Below are 12,226 nucleotides of genomic sequence, written 5' to 3'. Positions count from 1 at the left end.
TAGCCATACAAGATGGGGAGAGAGACATGACTGGAGCCTGTCTTACTAAGGTGGAGGCTCTGGAAGCCTGAGGAGGATATAAAGAGACAGGCAGGCATTTAGGCAATCAGGCTAATTAAATATGCTTTCTTTTACAGACCCTTCTTTTGCTCTTCAAGTTCTACGAGGGAAGGAGGGGTCAATATGCATATTTAGAGCCTGTTTCTTCCTGAACTGGAGGCATGAGTGGATGCTGCCATAGTGCTTATTTTGTTCTCATTGTGTGCTAAAGGAAAAGGTGAAGTTGGAAATGAATTCTGGTCTGATGAGGGAAGTGATGTGAAGGAAGCGCTCTATTGGGCTGTAACTTTTTACCTCCCAAGTTCCCCCCAGCAATTATGGTGTGAGAAAATAGATGGGGTCAGGAATTGGGGAGAAAAATGAGACAGTAATGGTTTTTCCCAGAGGTTGTTGAGTTGGGACTTTTCTTGCTATGAGCCATTGACACTGAAAGTTCTTGGGTTTGATACTATATTGTGATGTGACAATCAAAGAGGGGACCTTGGGGCCTTTGTTATGTTTGAGTTCGTTAGCTTGGAGTAGTTCAGTGAAGTGACTTTAAGCTCCGATGACCCATGATTTTTTTTTTTTTTTTTTTTTTTTTTTGCCATGGACATTGACTAACTGGACCTTGGAAGTTTCAAAATAAAGCTTGAAATTTTACTCTCCCCCCATTTGTTTTTGTTTTTCTGCTGGCTTTGAAACTTGTGCTAGGAAGAGACCTGGGAAATTAAATTTCTTGAAAAGGACATTGGAGCTTGCAGCCGCTGAGCAGAGATTCTGGAAAGCACTCTGTCCCTGAGCCTCTAGCATGGCGGGCCTGAAGCGGAGGGCAAGCCAGGTGTGGCCGGAAGAGCACGGTGAGCAGGAACATGGGCTGTACAGCCTCCACCGCATGTTTGACATCGTGGGCACCCACCTAACTCATAGAGATGTTCGCGTGCTTTCTTTCCTCTTTGTTGATGTTATTGATGACCATGAGCGTGGACTCATCCGAAATGGATGTGACTTCTTATTGGCACTAGAGCACCAGGGCCGCTGTGAGGAGAGTAACTTTCGCCAGGTGCTGCAGCTGCTGCGCATCATCACTCGCAATGACTTGCTGCCCTAAGTTACTCTCAAGAAGAGAGGGGCTGTGTGCCCTGATCTTGTAGACAAGTATCTGGAGGAAACATCAATTTGCTATGTGACCCCCAGAGCCCTCAGTGATCCAGAACTGAGGCCTCCTCAGCCCTCTAAAACAGTGCCTCCCCACTATCCTGTGGTGTGCTGCCCCACTTCAGGTTCTCAGATGTGTAGTAAGCGGCCAGCCCGAGGAAGAGCCACACTTGGGAGCCAGCGAAAACGCCGAAAGTCAGTGACACCAGATCCCAAGGAAAAGCAGACATGTGCATTATGTTATCAAGACAATATGTTACCTAAAATAATGAGTTTTTTTTTTTTTTGTGTGTGGTTTTTTTTTAAATGGATGTGCATGCTTGTAATTTTAGCACTTGGGAAGTAGAGACAGGAGGAAAAGAAGTTCAAGGCTATCTCTGGCTACATAGCAAGTTTGAGGAAATTTGTTATACACAAGACAATGTTTCAAATCAAATAAAAAAAAAGATAATACCACAACTATTATTAATTGAGGCAAAATAAAAAATCTCAACCCACATTCAAGTGACTTGTCTATGACATTAGTAAGTAGCTGCAGAAACCAAAATCTTAAGGTTATCATGCCAGCATGTACTCATACTATACTTCTTCAATTATTCTTACCTTTTCACAAACCAGTGAACAGCCATCTCCTCAAAATTGTTGGTTTATCTGTTATAAAGATAAACTTACAGAGATTTCATGGATACCATTTCAATTTTAAAATTTATTGCCATCAAAATTAGTGATTTAAGACATACACAACAATAATGGCTACCATAGAAAGAATCTGTCAAAACAAAGCTGTCTCCTATATGTGTGATAAAGCTTTAATTTTATTCCCGTTAAAAACAAATTATGTTTGACATATAGATGCTTGAACATGCACTGGAAGTTAGATTAGGAAAGGAAGTTCAGCAAATATTGCAGACAAGCTCTGAAATATCATCTTTCTTTGCAAAAAATGTTTGATCAGAACTATTAAAATCTGACAAGTTCACATAATAATACAAATGTTATGATCAATAAGGAGTCAGTATTGCACATCAAGCCTGGAAAAACTCATTTCTTTTTATGAGTTCTTTTTTATTTGTTTTTATGAAAATCCTTTCTAATCTGGATAGCATTGCCAAGACATAATAGTACATAGATGTCTTTAAGCTCAATATACATGAGCATTGCACATTGCCCATAGAAGGGATAAGAAAGTGTTTCAAGCAAAGAAAAAAAATCATGTAACTAAAAACATATGTGGTCATTTGGTGCTTGCTGTTTTAGTATGCTTGTTTGCTAGTGGTGAATCACACCAAATCCAAATAATATCAGCATTTATCCTTGTTATCTATTACACAAAAAACTGCCAAATGTAAGACAAGGAATTGATTTCAGCAATATGTTACACTTGATAGCATTAATAACTATTGACCAAATTAAATTGAGAAATTGTATGAATACCTTAATTATTAAGGTAGTAAAGTATATTTTCTTTCTGGTTCAAGAATATTAAATAGTGAGGTTATAAACTGATTGGATCACGCAAACAGAAAATTAAATCTAATAATTCACTACTATATCAAATAGTTCAAAAATAATATTAGTGATTCTTGACTTCAATTTGAATAAATAGGGAAATGGTTACACTTTTGTAGAAAGTAAAGTGACTTCAACATCTCTGGCACAAAGCAAAGTGAGACAAAGATAGAGGTCTTGTGCTTCAGTGTTTACTACAAGATACAAGACTCTTTGGTGTCTAAGCATAAACTAAACAAAGAACTTTAGTAGGTTACCTTTAACATTTTTCTTTAGTATGCAATAGTAATAACTTGAGCAAATTGGTGATAAAATAGTTCTATTAAATTATTGTTATGAAGGTCATCTGAGAGAGTGCAGACTTCCCTAGTAGAGGGTAAGGTGCAAAAATTAGAAAGTAAATACTGTATCAACATGGGTGGAAGACTTGGGAGAGTATAGAGGAGAAACAATATAGGCAGGCAACAGAGTTCTTAGAGAAGGAGATAAGAAGTGGACATGAAGTACCCGTATCGATACAAAGTTGTGTGCTGCAGTTTCAAACTTCAAAGTGTTTGTCTGGAGCCTTTCAGAATTAAAGCTACTCCACTTATGTACAACGTAGAAAATGGAGTCTGAGTTTCAATGAATTTTTAATTTTGTTCAATCTTGAATCTGTTCAGGCAAAAACAATTTAAAGAAGATTGTGGCTATCAGCTTCAGAGTAAGTTAGTTCAGCTCCTCGCAAGAGAGGTTTTGAATTTCCCATAAAAATCAGCAGTGTGCATCAAACAGCATTCTTTTAATTTGCCCATTAAATTGTGAATCACCACATTAAATATTCTTCAGGGCCTCTTTAGCTTCAGGATTAAACATGTCATTTTGCCACATCCTTTGAATTCTCATTTAAGTAATCATACATAAGGAAATCTTGATATTCTTTGGCATAGCACAGTTGTTTGATTCAGCTAAGTTTCCAAGTCTTAGAAACTGCACTGTTCCTTCATTAGAGTCCTCAAAAGATTAGTTTTCCAAGGCTTCAGCTGAAGGATTCTTTATTGTATTCAAATTTTGTCCCATATGAGTTTCTTTGGTTACTCAAATTATGAAGAGTCTTGGAAATTGAACTTGGTCCACAGCAGAAAACTCCAACTGTTTTCCTGGAAAGAGAAGAGAAGAAAAGGTAAATCAGGTACAAAATTTGGTAGAATATGACAAGCACTGAGCTATATGAACATGGGTTTAAGGTATTAGAAAAGTTATTTTCTTGCTGCTTTACGTTTTGAAACAACTCCCCAATTATGACATTCATAGTTGAATTCAGCAAAATGTAACTATGAGCATAAATTGGCTGGTGGAAATTATGCAGTATGTCTTATATTTTTACTACATGCCACTGGGAAGCATACTAGGAGAAAAGAATGAACAGACAACAATTCTTTCACTGGAAGTTTGTAAATATTGTTCTAAACTTTTCACATGGAGTTGCATGAGTTGCAGTTCAAAACAAGAGACTGAAAAGTCATTACCAGGAAAGCAAAATTTTTATCTAGAAAAAAATATATGCACTGTTGTATCTACAGTGATATAACAAATGTTTTTTATTGTTGTCTAATATAAAACTTCTTTCAATAATCAAAACCATGTATCTTTAACAAACAGAAAAAATAAACTCCAAGAATTAAATATTTCAATTTTGTCTTCATCCAAGGTTTACTGATGTGCACTGGCTTCCTTCTAGGATATCAAATGTTTAACATTACCTACCCTAATGAAGACAAATAAGGAAGTCCTCATTATTCCAGCATAATGTGGAGCAGAAGACAAAGACTAAATTTATTGAAAATTACAAATACAGAAAACATTTTTTTTAAAGACTCTTCACTTTCAAAATTAAACTAAGAAGTATAAAAACAGAACATTCATTTGCAGTCATCATAGTAAAATGGAGACATCCTCTTCCATTAGAGAACTAGGGAAAGGTCTTCGGATATATCTCAGTGTTAGTGCTATTGCCTAGCATGTGTGAAGCCCTCATTTTGATCTCAACCCCTAAATTATGACAAACTTCTACATAAGCTTCATTCACACATACACATTAATATAAAAAGTTTAATTGTTTTTACCGTACATTGGGGATCATGCTACTCCAAGAAAGCACAGGTTGACAAACAAAAAGCTTAGTGCCTGGTATGGTAAGCCTTTCCTGAGTTGTGTCAAACTCAGGTGTCATGTAGATACCACAAAACATCATTCTTGGCTGCTCACCAGAACTTGATGCTAAGATACTATTGCCGAAGACATTATACACTTTGGTCACAGGGATTTGAGAAATCAATTTGCTACTATCAGGAAGCTTTCTCCTTGATAGATATCTTTCACAATCCATGCATTCTATGTAGGCTGATGGAGATAAATGCTGTCCACAGTCTTACCCTGATGTAAATACTGAGAGCTACAAGGACTGGTGTGGCAAGATCTGACCATGGTTGCTATAAATGCAAACAATAAATTATATGTAACCAATTGCTTTCTGATAAGGTTTAAGACATACTTCACAGGAGGAATGTCTGCATAGTATTGTAAATATAGTGGAAATTATGGCAAGGCAGCTCACAGGCTCTTGGGATGGACTCACTACTATTATTCTGCTAAATGGACATACCACTAATCTGCCCAGTCAACTAATATCTTTATACCCATATATTAGTTCAGATCTCGGGACTCAGCATGAAATGGTGCAATGTTTGGAAGTTAATGTAGAAACTTACAACCAGTCAAGGTGCAGAGAATTAGTGTCTATGGAGTCCTCTCTCACAAATGGGGCATCCATGTCACAACCCTCTCCTTAAGGCTCAGAGTCAATGACAGCAGAATTTGTGATTTTTAAAAGCAAGAGTATAGGGAGAACTGAAATAAAACTCTTCTGGACATGACAAGACTACTACACTCATGAGTTCATGGCAGCTTTGTCTGTCTGCACAAAACCTACCCAAGAACAGGCAAGTCAATATTGTGGCATGGAGACAGGGTTCAAGAACCACTACACTAGGCTGAAGAGGTATTGACAGTTGACACATGCTTGGAAGAGAGGGAGATACAATTTCCATTAAAGGTCTGGTCCCTGGTAGGCCAACCATGCTTCACTAGAGGCCCACACACATGTGTATAAGAACAGCACAAACTGGACTCAGTGTTGCTGTTTTAAGAAGATGTGAAGTTGGGAAGGAAGGGGAAGGTGCTGTGAGAGGACTTAGGAGGAGTGGGAGGCAAGTGTGACCAAAATACACTTTATACATGTACAAAATACTCAGATACTTTATATTTATGAAATATACCAAAATGTGGGAGGCGAGGATTTCAGAAACTAAACACATAACTGAGCTCTTAGGGAAAAAAGTAAAGACAACAATCTAAGCCTATGTTTATCATTGCTTATTGCCCAGCAACAATTGAATGCCAAAGGAGAGTGTACGAAACCTCAGAAGTCTCAGTAGGTTAAAGAAACCAAAATAAAACAAAACAACAAAAATTAAAACCTAGAAGTTTGTGGAGGCCAAGGTAGCTATAAGCCATGTGACAGAATAAAGAAGAGATAGGAGTTCTAGAAAGTAGAAACCTCAAAACCTTGGCTGAAAAAAAATCATTTGGTCATTTTCAACTACATAAATTTGGTTGCAGGACTACAAGAGGTCATTAGGTCAAACACTTCTCAAAGTTTGTAGAGGGCTGTGAAGAATTCATAAAACTACAAACCAGAATGGGAAGACCTGTGCTTCATGGTCCTTGGTTAGTGTTCCTAAGTAGCTCCTTATTTGCAAAATGGGAGTTAGTGGTATGTTGACAAAATTAGCCTTAAACTTCAGTCCAATCCATGACTGTATTAAGAAATCAAAGAGCAAGCCTTTAAAAAGAGCAAACCAAAACAAAGTAGTGGAGTTGCATAGTACAACAAACCCAACATAGTAGAGAAGAATAAATTAAAATTGGCATTTAGCATCCAAATCACAAAATGGGCAGAACCTAAACATTATCAGAAGGACCTGGGTCTGTAGGTGAGTGTTACACTATGAAGTCAGTGTGTATCCCCTATTCTCCTCACCTCTCTCTATTTATCTCTCTATTTCTCTCTCTCTCTCACACATACACACACACACACACACACACACACACACACACACACACACCCTCAGGAATATAAAAGACAACATCGACTTAGGAGTATTATAGACTGATTTGTTTCCCTGCATTGTTGAAATTCTAACTTTACTGCCTCAGATTGTGAATATTATTGGACATAGGACTCCCAGTTCCCTCTTCCTCCCATTTTCCCATGCCCCTCACCAACCCCCATCCCATCCCTTTTCTACTCCATAGAAAGGGTGAGGCATTCTATGGGGGATCATCAAAATCTGTCACATCATTTGGAGCATGGCCTAGGCCCTCCCCCATGTTTTTAAGCTGAGAAAGTATCCCTCCATGGGGGAATGGGCTCCCAAACTCCATTCATGCACTAGGAATAAATACTGGTTCCACCACCAGAAGCCCCATAGACTGTCCAGGCCTCCTAACTGATACACACATGCAGAGAGCCTGTTTCCATCCTATGCTGGTTTCCAAAGTGTTAGTCTGGTGTCCATGAGCTCCCCCTTGTTCAGGTCAGCTGTTTCTGTGGGTTTACCCAGCATGGTCCTGACCCCTTTGCTCATCACTCCTCCCTCTCTACAATTGGTTTCCAGGAATTCAATTCAGTGCTTAGCTGTGGGTGTCTGCTTCTGCTTCCATCAGCTACTGGATGAAGGATCTAGCATGGCATATAAGGTAGCCATTAAACTCATTATAGGGGAAGGACATTTAAGATAGCCTCTTCCCTATTTCTTAGATTCTTATTTGGGTTCATCCTAGTGTATTTCTGGACATTTATCTAGTGCCAGATTTCTCTTTAAACTTAGAAGAAGATTAAGTTAAAGTTAAATATGAAGCATGGGTTTGAATACAATATGAGTAGTATAACTAGATGGAATCTGAACACCAGCATTCCAGCACTGTGTGAGAACACAACACACACACACACACACACACACACACACACACACACACACACACACACACACACACGAGTCATATGAAAGGGGAGAAAAAAGAGAACAGCCCTAGGCAAAACCAAGGTACAGTCAGTTACTTTTTTTTTTTAAGCAAGCAAACATAATTTTCCAGGATTTAATACATTTTTAAAGTAGTGAGTATACTAGATAAATAGTATAGTAATAATCATTCAAATCAGAAGAGAAATAAAATTGAAACTGTAACATTATAATCTATCCAAATCAAATTCTTTAGGTAACAAAGACTGAGAAAAATACTGCCAGTAGCCTTGGGAATCACAGCAACTATTTTTAACATGTGTATAATTGGTAGGAAAGAAGGGAAACTAAGAAAAAACAAAGCCAAGGAGCTAGTTAGCAAATATTCCTCAAATTGATGGGAAAAAACACAACTCATAAATGCAAGAATCACATGACTTTCAAGAAAATGCTGAAAGCATTCAACACAGAGAAAAACTTAGGAGCACCTAGAAGGCAATAAAAAAAAACTCATATATTATACAACATAAACAGAAGATGAAATTTAAAGTTGTCAGTCTCAAAATAAGCATATAGGAAAACAATGGCGTGACACCTCAAAGTTCCAGTGAAGCAAAATGTCAACTATTGTATGACAAGTTTTCCGTACACTTCATAGAAATATCTTTGAAAATGAAAACAGAATAAAAAGTTTTCTAACAAAATATGAGTTTATTGGAAAAATATACCACTACAAGGAAGGGTAAAGGAAATTCTGCAGGAAGAAGCAAAATGTTACCAGATGGTGTCCTGCTTAGCCTTAATTTGCAACTTGCCACAGCAGAAAGTCATCTGAGAGGAAAGCCATGGTATGGGAATTGTCTCAATTAGAATGCTAGCAAACATTGTTTGGGGGATTATCTTGATTAACACTTGATTCAGGATGGGTCAGGCTATGTAACCATATATAAAATGTGGTTTGTACAATTTCTAATCTCTGTAACACTTCCTTGACTTTTGAAACAGCATAAAACAAAAGAAAAACTAGAAATGAGGTTTATAGCCAAGTAAGGTGAGTGACAGTAACAGAAAAATGAATAAAGAGGCATGTAAAGGGCTGAAATAGATTTAAAGTAGAGCATAAAAATGATTATGTTCATGGCACATCTAGAACAAAATTCTTCCACTTTTGGCTCTATCACAATCACCACAGGACCTTCACAGAACTCAGTCATCTCTACGGATTTAAGAGATGCAAAATTGAGTAGTAGAGATGGGTTCAAGAGTTTGGTGTTTACAGTGAACCCCTGATGCCCAGAAAAGAAGGTTTGGAACCAAAGGTCCAAAACAGTTATTTCAGAAAGAAATAAACACACAGGCATGAATAATATGCCAATACTGGAGAAAATGCTCTCATAAAAATACCCAATCAATCCAAAGAAATGTAGGGGATGACAAAATGATAAACAAATGAAACTAGTAGAATTAAACGGATATATTTAGACCCAAACATATCTCTATGAAATTCAAAGTGAACACAGTGAAAGTTTTAATGCACAGGAAATAAAAAAACAAAAAATGTGTAGCATTTCAAAAACTAATAGACCTAGAGATATAGCTAATTTCAACACATTAAGAAAAGTAGATAGATAGGCCATGAATGTACTAAAACTTTGAACGTTATCATTAACCAATCAAAGTTATTGGCATTTATTATTTAATTTTCAACTAGTTAATAATAATAAAATAAAAATCTTTTCAAATGCATATGCCACACCAGGTAGACCATATACTGGGCAACAACATTGCCTCAATAATTTTTAAGATGGCAATTTTCAACCTAATCTTTTCTTTTTTATATGACAGCTTGCAGGCATAGTCTGTTATGATAGGAAAGGCATGGGTGTAGGAAACTGAGGGACTATATGTCATCACATTCACCACATTCAAGATCACATTCACATTCAAGGATCAGGGACCACTGAATGAGGCTGCTGAGCTCCTTTTCCTTTTTCCTTCATTGTGAGACAATAGCCAATAGAACGGTGGTAATTTCAAAGTGGCTTTTTCCACCTTAGGTAAATTTCTTTATAAAATTACTCAAATAAATCTCCAGAGATTTGTTTCTATGATTATTCTAAATCCTTTCAATTGAAATTCCAGATTGTCAACAACAACCATCATGGAAAGTGAAATTTTCTAACTCCAGTATCAAGTGAATGCAGACACAGGATCTCTCATCTCTATTTGCTTTGTTTATCTTAATAAGCCCCCAAATGACCTGACTTTCTCCCAATGACACATATCTCATAAAGGTTCCAAACTCTCCACTTGGGAGTGGGATGGAAGAAGGGAATGTGGGAGGACATATGGGAGAGACAAGTAAAATTAAGGGCCATTTGAGTGGTAGTATGGGAATTTAATACAACAGAGGCATCCTAAAATACATACATATATGAAGGTAATCTGAATAAAATCACCAAATAACATGGAGACAGAGCTGAACCTGGACCTCTTTTGTCACCAAATGAAGCTTCCAGTACCAGGATTAGGTTATATCTAATCCTAGTTGTTAGCCAAAAGGGCAAGACTATAGGTTGCTCTTCACAAACTGACAGTAAAAGGTCCTACTTTTGAAAGCAACAACCACACAACTCATTGAATACAGAGAAGTTGGCTAGTTCCTACCTAGAGCCTTCACCCCTAGGGAATAGTGTTTGTGGTACCAGAAGGAACTCTACATGTTACCAAAAGAAAAACATAAACACCAAGTCAGCTCAATGTGCCTGTAAAACAGATAAGGACAATGGTGGCAAAAAAGCTTGTGGGAACATCCAGTAGTATCTGACTTGACTTAAGGCCCAGCCCATGTGATGGAACTCATAGATGATGCTTCCTAGGTGACTAGGAATCTGAGACTAGATATTCCAGGGATGTAGCGTAAAATCAAACACTACCGTTTTTCTAAAGGAACATAGCAATAAAATGGCTCTCAATGACCTTCTGCCATATTCAAAGATCAGTTCCTAGTTCAGCCATCATCAGAGAAGTTTTCTACTGCAACAAATTAGAACAAATATAGCGGCTAAAGCCAGACAATGTGGTGATATATTTTTTATGATTTAATAAAGTTTGTTTTTAGGGTTCAGGATGTGAAGGAAGTCACAAACTAAAGAGGTCGGATAATGGTGATACACACCTTTAATTCCAGCACCCATACTAGCTAGTCATAGAGTTAGGCAGTGGTAGCATATACCTTTAATCCCAGGATCAGAAGTCAGGCAGATGGATCTCTCTGAGTTCAAGGCCACCCTGGTCTACACAAGATTGAATCAGTCCAAGGGAATTAGAGCTGGCTCACACCTCTAATCCCAGTCCTACAGAGATATATAAAAGACAGAAGCCCAATGTCTCAGGCTACACTCTGAGATTTATTTCCCAGCCATGCAGAGGAGAGGCAGCATTATGAGGCTTGGTGGAGAGCTCATGCAGATAGGCTCAGCCTTTTCACCCATAGATAGAGGTAAGAGCTAGTGGCTTGGCTACTTTGCTTTTCTGATCTTCAGCTTGAATCTTGAACCCCAATATAAGTTTCTGGGTTTTTATTTTTCATGTTACAAGACCTTATGCAGAGAGTAAGAGACCTTGCACTACTCAGCCCTAAATGGGACATCTTCATCAAATTTCTCTCCTCGGGGCTTGGGGAACTCTGAGGAAGAGAGGCAAAAGAATGTAAAACCAATGGGAATGAAGGACATCTGGAAATAAGGCCTTCAACACACGGCAGGAGTGATGCACATATGAACTCACAGAGACTGTGGCAGCATGCACAGTTTGTACTGGTCTGTACCAAATGTGGTTCTAGAGTGAAAGAAGTGGACACAATCAAGCCTCCATCCTTAACCCATAAGCTATCCCCAGTTGATAACCACTTGCACATGGAAATTTAATTTTCTCTAAGGGTATCTCACTGGGGAAACCAATCTCAAGGGTAGGCTGTATGTCCAAGAGTAGATGGCCAATAGAAAATGAACTCAAATGCATCTTTCGAGGTACCATGTCTCTTAATGTCACATTAAGGCTTTTTTTTTAAACTTTATCTTTTTTATTTTATTACTATTTTTTCTATTCTATTTTAACCTTACAAGTTCTTTGGACATATATTATTACTCCCAGTGAAGTGATTTTTATGAAATATCTGAGTTTGTAAGTAACAGGGTCTCTGAATTTATACCCATTTCTTGGGCCTTCTCTTGGGCTCTTTTCTTTTTGCTTATTTTGTCCTCTTCTTATCTGTTTTTTTTTATTATATTACTTACATATTATAGTAATTATATTATATGATTATCCTTTAGAAGCCTGTTTGTTTTCTAAGACACAGAAAGGGTGGCAGATCTAGACAGGAGGGCATGTGGGGGATGGACTGGGAGTAGTAGATGGAGGATTAAACTATAATCAGAATATATTACATGAAAATA

General features: G+C 37.6%; 1 protein-coding gene and 1 pseudogene across 3 annotated transcripts in view; one reads left to right on the top strand and one right to left on the bottom strand.

The window, feature by feature from the left end:
• Positions 1–633: 633 nt before the first annotated feature.
• LOC127227377 (death effector domain-containing protein-like) lies at positions 634–3,418 on the top strand (annotated as a pseudogene).
• The window catches only part of Nox4 (NADPH oxidase 4), a 123,094-nt gene continuing 114,189 nt past the window's right edge, over positions 3,322–12,226 (bottom strand). For all 3 annotated transcript variants that reach the window (XM_051191586.1, XM_051191579.1, XM_051191596.1), the window contains one exon: positions 3,322–3,845. In XM_051191586.1, the coding sequence (XP_051047543.1) occupies positions 3,725–3,845 (121 nt within the window). In that variant the 3' untranslated portion in view covers positions 3,322–3,724. The remainder of the gene's footprint in view (positions 3,846–12,226) is intronic.

This window comes from Phodopus roborovskii, unplaced genomic scaffold, assembly GCF_943737965.1.
Source record: "Phodopus roborovskii unplaced genomic scaffold, PHOROB, whole genome shotgun sequence".
Taxonomy (NCBI): domain Eukaryota; kingdom Metazoa; phylum Chordata; class Mammalia; order Rodentia; family Cricetidae; genus Phodopus; species Phodopus roborovskii.
Note: the sequence above shows the minus strand (reverse complement) of the source record. Positions and strands in the feature narration are given on the sequence as shown.